Source organism: Vigna unguiculata, chromosome 4 (assembly GCF_037176805.1).
Source record: "Vigna unguiculata cultivar grain cowpea cultivar isolate G323 ecotype 2 chromosome 4, ASM3717680v1, whole genome shotgun sequence".
Classification (NCBI taxonomy): domain Eukaryota; kingdom Viridiplantae; phylum Streptophyta; class Magnoliopsida; order Fabales; family Fabaceae; genus Vigna; species Vigna unguiculata.
In genome coordinates, this window is record NC_140795.1 from 37,228,191 (window position 1) to 37,239,332 (window position 11,142).

Genomic DNA, 11,142 nt, shown 5'->3' on the forward strand with positions numbered 1-11,142 from the left:
ATTGTTAGTTTATTATTATTATTATTATTATTATTATTAATATTATTATTATTATTATTATTATTATTATTATTATTATTATTATTATTATTATTATTATTATTATTATTATTATTATTATTATTATTGATGATAATGATGTGCTACATTGTGTGCAACAGCTATGTAACAAAGCTGTTTTCAGTTTAAAATGTGTGTCAGATGGCAGATTCTGACATCCCAGCCATATGTTCATGCTCCATGCAGTTGTCACTCACAACACATCAAAATCCACTTTTTTCATCACAACACCCAAACCAAAATTTTGCTTTAATGTAGAATCTATTTTCAATTCTTAGCAAAGAAAAATTTTCGTAAATATTAAAATTGGTTTGGAAATAAGAGAATGGTGACCGAGATTATCTTCTTTACAATTTTTTTTTTTTTTTGTATTTATAAATTTTTTAAATAAGCGAGATAACGAATAAATTTGTATTTGAAGATATTATTTAGTTATATATATATATATATATATATATATATATATATATATATATATATATATATATATATATATAAATTTTGATTAATGTCTTAAATCATTAAAATGCATATTTTGATTTATTATTTTATTTGAATATTTATATATTTATGATTTCTTTCTTAGGTACACTAGTGTGTCATTAATTTTCTTTGATAATAAAATTACGTGTGAATTAAAGTAAGAAATTGAATTTAATTGAGAAATTGGCAAAATAGAAATGAATTGGCATGATAGGATTATATGTGAACTAAAGTAAGAATCCAATGTATTCAACAGAAGAGGAATAACAATAAAACATAAAATTGATATATAAATAAAATATAACAAAAAAATATTACACTAATTTTACTATTCTATAACACCACCATTTGTCTTCTTTTTCTTTTTTTTTTAAATTGTAATTATAAAACTAATTTAATAATAAATGAAAAAACCATCTATTATTGAATTCAGTGTTAAAAATAAATTGGTATATTATATTTTTTTTTTTCCTTTTTCAAAAGCTACTTGTTTAAGATCTAATCACACCATATACCATAGAAAATATGTAACAATTGGTATTAAAAGAAGATTAGATTCAGTTTTCCAAACACATGAAATTAAAATTAGGAAAACAAGATAAGCCTTCCTCAAAATTATGATAAAGAAACCATTCACAAGCCTACAACTCCATTGATCTTCCCAACAAACAAAATCTCAATGTCATAACCGTTGTCATTCCTTAACTGTGGTGTGGTTTCTTTTTACCTAGCAAATGTCACCTTTGTTGTTCCTATTTCCATTCCCCAACAACCCCTTCATTTCCTCATCTTTCTCATTATCCTTGTTCCTAAGCCCATTGCAACTACCCATTTCCACCCTTGTGAGCTTTTCAGCCTTCAGGGCCTCAGCTTCCCAATCAGTCTTCACCAACACAACATACATGATGGACACTGCACATGCCACCTGGGCTGACAGAAGCCCAAACCAAAGCCCACTGAACCCAACCTTGAACCAAAATGCCAGGCCAACCGCCACCGGAGTGCCCACAAAGTAGAATGAGCCCAGGTTTATATGGGCCCCCACACCAGGCCGGGCCGTGCCCCGCAGGATCCCACAGCCTGTGGTCTGTGGGCAGTTTCCAAGCTCACACAGACCCATAATTGGCATCACTGAGGCAGCCAAGGCTTTGACTGGCTCATCGTTGGTGAAAAGCCCGGCCCATCTTTGACCTAATATCACAGTCCATGTCACATTGATGAAGCCTATCACAAATGCACATCCTAATGCAACCATTGCTGCTAGCTTTGCCTTGTATGGTTTTCCAGCTCCAAGCTCATTCCCTACCTGCATTATTTGCATTCAAAATTTGAATTGTTATTCACATGTTTGGATTCTCAAAAAAATATACACACATTAAACTCAATTTTGCAAAACTTTGAACTTCATGAACTTCTAAAACAAGTTTAAAATTAATTTAGATTCTTTGCTAGATTTTTTTTGTTTTGATCGATCTTCTCAAAATATACTGTTAGACACCGATATCGATGTTTTAAATATATCAAAAAGACTTTTAAAGTACTAATATTAATACATTTTCTCAAAATAACATAAAATAACACTAAAAAATTAAGCAGAAAACAAACCCTAGTCATACTCTTGTAAGTGCTTCATGGCAAATTTCACATGGGTATGATTCAAAAGGCACATCATACCAAAGTTTTGTGCAAGTTAACTTTTGGAGCAAACAGAAATGTAGCAAGATATGTTATCACTACCAACTAGTTTGAAGGGTCCCACATAAATAGTGGAGTCATAGGGAGATTTGATGGTTAAATTATTTGGTCAAATGGAAATCCATGATGGCCCTTGTATGCAAGCCTAAGGGAATTGCACTTACTCAGAAGTAATTAATTAGTTTTAGTTTTGTCCTGTCAAATTGCAAGTGTGACCTAACTGGGTCCATGTACTTGAAGCAATCATGCAACAAATTTATTCCTCAGCAAGCACAAAACCAAGGGATTCAAGTTTAGCCCCAAAAGAATAAAAGATGACACACTCAGGCTGTACTGTAAATTGTATCTGATCAGATAGATAAAGTGAACAAACAAACCTAAGGTTGCCACTGATTTCTGATGACTCTAACAAACCATCATAACAGTGCAAACACAGAGAATTTGTCAACCCCATTATCACCATCATCATTATTGTTATTTATCATCATCATCATCATCATTCCAATTTATCTTATGATCTTTTAACAAATCAGTAAAACTGTAAAGACTGAAAGGAAAAATAGAACTTGTTACTGTGTTATTAAAGAATGATTTGTCCTTGCCTGAAAAGGTTAAAGCTATGCTTAGTGGTTTGTTTAGGATTGTTTTGAAGAGTAGAGTTAAAATGCATGTGTGGATGAATGCCACTTAATGTCTTCCAAATATGTGTTGTCAATGGATATTATTATGTTTGATTAAGTGTTTAGTTAAACAAAAATAGAAATCACATAATAAAAGAACACTTCCATTTTAGCCAGATACAGCAAGCAAACAAAAAAGAACAAAAAAGGTTAGTTAAATGAAGTAAAATGTGGCTTTGGACCAATTAACATTCTCTTCAAGCTAAGAGACTAACCTTTCATGGAGTTAACCACCATTTATGATTGGCCACATGCATTAAATTTAAAACAAAAAAGAAAATGCAGATTTGAACTTTATCCCTGCTATTTTGACTTCAAACCCTATTCCAATAAGCCAAATTGCTAAAAGTAAATGGTTCCTTCCTCCTCACAAATTCTAACACCAAATCACACAGACAGAAAAAAAGGGGGAAAAACAACCCAGCCATGCTAACTGCACTCTGCACACCACTCTCCTGTCCCTATCTTCCCTGTCTCAACCAACCGAACTGGTTAAAAAAAAGTAAAAACTGAACTATGAACCACTCAAACTAGGATAAAAACAAAAACGCAACATGGTCAAAAAAGTTTTCTTTTTCTCCTGTCAACATTATGTTGAATAAAATATATCAGTGATAAATGAACATCTTTGGGTTTTTTGGCTCACTCTCTCTACTTCTCATACATACAATCTACTTTTCACTTACTTACACACACAGTTCATACATTTACAACCTTGAGATGAAAGATGAAGATCAGGTTAAAGGTTTTGAATGTGCACAATTTTGATTTTGACTAGAGACAACCTCAACCCCTCTCTCTCTAGGTGTAGGGAGACACATGGCATGAGTATTCATGATTCATTTTTGAAGAAATAAAATAATAGGATAAAGTGTATAGTGTAGAGAGACTTACCCTGGCAGAAACACAGCCTGCAAGTGCCATGGGGACAGTGTACATCATGCTAGTTGTCTGAATCAGAATACCAGTGGCAGCCACAGCCAGTGTTGGACGTGGCAAGTACCCAGCAAGCACAGTCACAATCTCGTACCACCACCACTCTAAACATATCATAAGGCAACTAGGCACAGCAAACTCCATCAACTGCCCCAACCCAGAACACAAACCAGCCACCACTCCCCCTCCACACCCCCACTTCAGCACCACCTCCCTCTTCCTGCACACACACACATACCCTGCCATAAGCACCACCATGTTCAGATTGGTCAGCACAGAAGCCATGGCCACCCCGGGCACCCCCAGCTCCATCACCACCACCATCAAGTAGTTCAGTGGCACATGGAACACCACTGCCACAAGGGAGCAATACATCATAGGTTTGGTCACCTTTTGGGACCTCAAAAAAACCCTTAATGGTTGGAGCAAGGTGTTTGTTAAAAGGTCTGGGAGAGAGTAGAAACAGTAGATTGATGCCATTCCTGTGATGGCACTGTCCTGGCCCATGAACAGCATGATCCTCTCAAGGTTCAGCCAGAGAAGACTTATGGGGATGATTGCCATGAGAAGGATTAGGACCATGCGTTGGAGAGAAAGAGAAAGGAGGTCCCAGTTTTTGCTACCATAGGCTTGGCTGCACACAGGCTCTAGGCCCGCTGCGAGACCCACAAGAACAGAGTACCCTGTTATGTTGGTGAAGCCTATGGAAAGTGCACCACCTGCTAGCTCTAGGCTTCCAAGCCTACCCAAGAAGAGAACAGAAACCACTGCCCTCACAAACACCAACATATTCATACCTGTGATAGGTAGAGCCATGCCCCACAGCTCCTTCATCTCTTCCACCACCTACTTGCAACACCACATCATTACAACATGAATGAGAAGCATAAGCTTGTTCTAAAACAATGATCAAGGTTTTGGATTACAGTTACATAGATTAAATACTTCCACTCCAAAATCCTTCAAGTTGTAACCAAAATCCTGGTCACCAACTATTCTTTAAAACTTCTCAATCATCTCTATATTATAACAGTGTTATGAATGATAGAGATTCTTGAAAAGAAAAAAAAAAAAAAGTCATTACTTTTTCTTGCAAATGCACAGAGAAGTAGCAACATGAGTTTACCTGAGAGGTTGTGGGAAATTTGTGGGAAAAGAAATCCTGATCTTTGTTGTCTCCCATTCTTCTTGACCAATATTATGTGTTGTTTGTTGTTCTGCAAAAGGGTGGTGAATCAAACAGTGGTGAAGAAGAGAAGACTACTTTTTTTGACAACACCTAGTGAGCAATAGTAGTAGTAGCAGCACATGGGGAAGAGGGGAAGAAAAGGAGATGGAAAAAACAAAATAGCTTCTACAATGTTTCATTATCATAGATATCATCATCTATTATCCCATGATAGCAAGCATCAAGAATGAGAAAAGGGCATGCTATATGTAACAACCAAAACAACCAACCAACCTTTTCTTCCTCTTATGCTCCTTCTCTCTAAGAACTGAAAAAGGGTAAGGCAAAAGGTGTGTGACTAGAAAGAAGAACTATATGGGAAATGGAGCATTTAAATAGAGCAACATAAACATAAGCAGCAGGGTAGTAACAGTATGGCTAAACAATTAAAAAAGGTTCAATCTTTCACTAATTACCACTGGACAAGTATTAAAAAATCAAACTTAAAAAGTAAAATCAATAATAAAAATGATGCAATAATACTAATATAGTATTGTCACAATAATAAGAATAGGGAGAATAATAATATGCTTTTGGATGATGTATGACCCTCAGTTATATATATAGGAAAGATGAAAATGGATACAAACTTAAACTTGTTATGGTTGTGGCGGCGTCCAAGATAGTCCAAGGTTGAGAGATATGAAAAGATATATGAAGAGAGAAAGTAGCTTATGAAACTTTATTATCATAAGTGTAGCAGAAAAGTGTGCTTTTTTGGTAACAGTGAAGGAGGGAAAAAGAGAAATTGAGTTTTAGTGAGTCTTTTGGTGTTATTGGTTATTCTTTTCTACTATTTTATTTTTGTCCCAAGTTAAATAAGTTAGAAGTTATTTGTACTTCACTCTTTCCCTTTTTAGTCTCAATTAAACATACATTTATACAATTTATACAACTCAGGTCGAAAAACAAAATATTTATACTTTAATATATGGGAAGTTATTTCTCCAATGAATCCTTTTCTAATTTTTCTTTAGTCTAATGAAAACTCATTAGTATTTAAAGTTGGAATTTATTTTATTTATTTTATTATTAAATTTAGGATAAATTTCCTTTAATAAGGATTGACATATTTTAATATAATAATACAATAATTTTAATTTTATAGTTACCTTTAAATTTCATTAATAATTAATATAATTGAGTATGTTTTTGTTTTAAACAAGTGTTATGTGCATTTATTTAAAAAAAGAATATTAATGTTATCAAGCAATTAGTCTTGAAAAAAAAATAAAGAGTATTCAGATTATAATTTATTTTTATTATACTTAAAAAAAATCTCAATACTTGTGATGTCAATTACTTATTAAAATAATTTTTCACTGTATACATGAGTAATCAAATTCATTTAAACTAAATTAGAGAGTCCGAATTTTGTTGTTAGTTGGGCAAACTTTTACAATTTTTTGGTATTTTGAATCGTTGATCCATCTCTTTTTAGATAAAATAAGGTCTTATTAGGCAAGTCAGTTTATCCCTAGGTCAATTAAATCCTTTTTAGGGGAGTTGTTCTAATAAGTACTTCTAAGAGTTACAATTTAGGCGAGTAGGATCTCTGGTTGAACTACATAGTGTTTTAAAAACTTGAAAAATAGATTTTAAATACTTTTAAATGTTAAAAATTGTTATTTTCCTGGTATTTTTATTTTTGGATAAATAATTAGGATTGTTTTTGTTATGTGATGTACAAGGATATTTGAATATATATTGAGACAAAATGTATACATGAATGTGAATATGTACAAGATATATGATATGCTTTCAACATGGTTATTTTCAAGGAGGAAATATTGTGTTGAGAGTTTGGTTGTATATTAAATTAGGATCCAAAAATAGATTATTCTAACTCTACTAATATTATATTTACATTGAAGAATATATTTGGTAGTGAAACTTGATGGAGGTTCATATAACCTAATTTGTTGTGTCAAAAAGAATTGTGTCTGGTACGTCATAAGGAATATGAGAAGGACATAGTTCTTGGCATATAATTATATTGTGGATGCAAACTCACTTAGTCAAGGTAGTATGATAGGTGTAGAATGTTAGAGTCTAATTCAAGGTACGGGTACGAGATTTTTCAAGAATTAAAGTTAAAGTTAAGTGTCTTTGATAATGTAATGTCTTTGATGAGAAATGAATATATATGCTTTGAATATATGTTTTAAATATGTGTGAGCTATTGAAGTTGTTTGAAAAAAAAAAAATACTAACTTATAAAAAACATATATTTATAAAAAAAATACTAACTTATAAAAAACATATACCTTACGTTTGGTTTTCATCAGTGTTGATTATGTATTACATATAAAACATATACTTATAACAGAAAAAAATAAATAGAAAGAAAAAGTTTTATATTATTATAAACCCTTATAATATTTCAGTGAAAGAGACTTAATTAAAAAAAAAAAAAAGATAGAAAGAAAAAAGTTTTATATATTATAAACCTTTGAGTATATATATTTTACATGTTTATATGTTTTAATTTCCTAAAAAGAAGAAATTATGTTTTAAAATCCTTTTTTAAAAAATAAGAAAAGATTAAAACAAATAATATTAGTGTATTTAGTGACATAAAGACTACAAAAAATAATTGAAGCTGAAAAAAAAATTATTATTGTAACATCCCAATTTAATAGCTTAAAACTAATAAAATAGGATACTTCATCATAGTATTCGAAATAGATAATCTAATGTATAAAGTATATTAATATACTCTTACAAAAGATAAGACTATAAAAATATAACATTTATACATTCAAACTAAATCAACAAGCTCTATCCAAAATTAACCACTTACTAAAACTCTATGAGACTTTCCACTAGTCTAACTAATAGTTATTTATCTCTTAAAGGTGTCTCTAAACCTACAACTTCATCTGCTCACACTAATAAGGTGATCATCGCAAAAGAAAATAACACAACACAAGATAACCAAGAAAACATACAAATAAGGTAAGCTAGCTGAACAAATGATATAAATATATTTTTAAACATTTCACATGTATATAAGTTTCATGCATAATATAAAACACAATCACTCAACATATCATATTATCAACCAAAATCTTCTAGACTTGATATTATCTCGATACGTGCACTAGAGATAGACTTGTGAAGCTAAACACTTATGTGATATAATTTGATCTACTGAGCTACCACACATAAGATTAATCCATGTTATAGTCATAAGAATAATTTAACCACCCTTATGATAGGACCTCCTACTACTATCACCACCCAACCATTCCCCTCTACATGGGTATGAATAACTCGTAGAGTTCAAGACAACCTCAGAAAATGGAATAGTCCTACCCTCAAGGCACAACCTAGTGAAACACACATCATAAATGGGATTTCCTCCCCGGGAAATCACTTACAACAATTCACCACATACCTTTGTTTCATAATATAAAGCAATCATATACTTTATTTCAGAAATACACAACAATCAAAGATAGAAAAATAGTCAAACAGTAGAAACAAGTGGAACATGGCATATGACGCTCAACGCTAGTGCTCAATGTCATTTGCCTCGTAAAACAGGCGCTCAGCGCTAAAGTCTAGAGCTCAACGCCCTAGAGTAAAATCACTCCCAAACATATAGTGGACACTAGTGCTCAACACGGACAAATTCATAAAATGTGGTGCTCAACTTTGGATAATGCCGCTTTGTTAGCATAAATAGTCTAGATGATTTGGTGCTTGAAGATTTGATGAAGGTACTTGAAGTCATTGCCTTGGAACATGTTGGAACCATGCTTACATTGATGAAGATGTGGAGATTTGATGTTTCACGTGTTGATCAAGCTTTGTATGCATGCTCTCTATCTGGATTATTCATGGGGAAAACAAGCTTGAAGATTGTAATTCATGTTGTAAACCATTTTGCATTAATTAGGTGTATAGGGTCTTAGTTGTGTATTTTAATCTGTTGAAATGTTTTTCAACACGTTAAATGGTGTCTTTTAATCTGTTGAATGGATTTTTAACAGATTAAAATGTTTGTTGCAATAGTCTTAACTGGTACATATTCAATTAGTTGATTTATTTTGTAATCGACTGATTTCACTTAAGTTAAGTGAAATCAACCGATTGATTTGAAGATTGATCTTGGATCATTCTTGGAGCATTTTGCTCAGTGTTTGAAGCTTGGAGAAAAAAGGTTTTGGTAGAAAAAATTATGCTACCACTGAGGTTTGGTCATTGTGTGGTATTCTTGCATATTTTGAAAGTATAATGTTGTGAACTTTGTAAATCTTTTGAAATAGTACAAAGTCAGGCTTGAGTTGCCTTGACTAACTGGATGTAGCTCAGGTTTGAGTGAACTAGTACAAAAATCTTTTGTGTTGCTCTTTTCTCTAACATCTTTTTTGACATTCTTGTGTGATCTAGCATTATCTACAACATTGCTCATGTTTTTTTAACTCATTTGAACTTATCTTGACTGATCTTTCATATTGTTCCTAACTTAAATCATAAATTCACATTTATGCATTTTTCCTAATTTTGTAGTCGACTGTTTTTGTGATTTAACATGTTGATTCTATCAGTATTGTATCTGTTTAATGAAATCAATCGACTAACTCTGTTTTTGATCGATTGAAAGTGTCTAGTCCAAGAGTGTTTGCATCCATACTTGGTAATTGATTTGATTCAATTGAAAACTATTTTAGGATTTTAAAAGTCACCTTATTTTTTAACTAGCCAATTTAATCCCCCCTTCTTGGCATTTTAACCATTTCAATATTTACACGCTTAACACCACATCCAAAAATAGTATATGAATTTTATGGTTTTTAGTTGATTCAGACCCGTTTCATAGTTCAAATTGATGATCCTTAACAGTTTTTATAACATATAAATTAGTATCAACTAGACCTATAATTCTATTTTCTCCTAATTATCACAGTATCCATCAACAACATACAACAAGAATTACACACTACAACAAAAATCACTTTAGGCAACAACACAAAATTGTAACTTAAACCACAAAATCGTAGGCTAAAGTTTAGACAACAGTTTTTTAGGCATAATCTAGGTGAGTGTAGCTGTAGGTAATACGCCACGGTTTTCATTACGACAACAATTTTAAAATCGTTCCTTAAAATCCTCATAACAGGCAAGAGTTTTCATGTACGTGTTTTTTAAGACTTCACATTTTCAACACTATCAGTTCTTGGCATTTTCAGTCTAAAATCAAAGGGAGGAAAGAAATTCAAATTTTCGTGTTTTTGGAAGTTTTGCGTTTTCAGTCAAAAAAGGAGATAAGGGATATTTCTAATCTAAAAACTTTAATTTTTATTGTATGTTAGACCACATTTTTATGGATTAGCCCACACTTTTTACAAACAACATTTATATAAATTTTGTTTAGGGTAGTTTTTAAGCCACATCTAAAAAAATGTTGCCTTTACTATGTTTAGACCACATTTTTATACTCGTAGTCTCATTTAGTGTTGCCTAAAGTCATTTGTGTTGTAGTGACAATCTCAATTAAATAAGATCAACCAACCAAAATCATACCAATTCAAACTTTGTCAATCTAAGCAAATGCACAAACCAAAAACACTCATTTAAACACAAGTTTATGGCTAATTTCCCTTACCTGACCAAACTGCACAAACAACCCTGAGACAACTAACACATTTAGTTCCACAAGATGTTTTATCTACACATAGACACATAACATAGAAGGATATCATGCGAAAACAAAAAAAAAAGATTGGACCAAAAGAAGAGGGTACAAAACTAACTTACACAAATAGAGGAATTAATCAGGCCAAATTGAAGAACTCATGCGAGGATCACTCTAACGACCTCTGTCCTTCAATAAGATGAGTAAAGAAGAATAAGAAATCACATAACTCTAGAAAAGTAGTTTCTAGAGGGATGATGTGTTTTTTAAAAAATGTAACTCATTTATAACAATTCTATTTATACTAAAACCTTCTAATATTAAAATAATCGAGTCTCACTATTTTTAAACCACTATCACTTCTAAACTATCATTTTCTAGATCTTTACAATTATAAACTTAATAAAATAATATCA

At 31.9% G+C, this 11,142-nt stretch overlaps 1 protein-coding gene across 1 annotated transcript; it reads right to left on the reverse strand.

Annotated features, from left to right (window-relative positions):
- Positions 1-1,055: 1,055 nt before the first annotated feature.
- LOC114182745 (MATE efflux family protein) lies at positions 1,056-5,519 on the reverse strand. Its single transcript, XM_028069677.2, has 4 exons — positions 5,317-5,519; positions 4,981-5,071; positions 3,813-4,700; positions 1,056-1,849 (listed from the first exon to the last, which is right to left on the reverse strand). The coding sequence occupies exons 2-4, from the start codon at positions 5,035-5,037 to the stop codon at positions 1,271-1,273; spliced, it is 1,524 nt and encodes a 507-aa protein (XP_027925478.1). The 5' UTR covers positions 5,038-5,071; positions 5,317-5,519; the 3' UTR covers positions 1,056-1,270.
- Between the last annotated feature and the right edge of the window lie 5,623 nt (positions 5,520-11,142).

Excerpts from the sequence above, each read along its gene's own strand:
- LOC114182745 (XM_028069677.2), bottom strand. The coding sequence starts at position 5,037 with ATGGGAGACAACAAAGATCAGGATTTCTTTTCCCACAAATTTCCCACA. Across the intron at positions 4,701-4,980 it reads AATTTCCCACAACCTCTCAG|GTGGTGGAAGAGATGAAGGA; the intron begins GTAAACTCATGT and ends TGTTGCAAGTAG. Across the intron at positions 1,850-3,812 it reads CAGGCTGTGTTTCTGCCAGG|GTAGGGAATGAGCTTGGAGC; the intron begins GTAAGTCTCTCT and ends CAAATAATGCAG.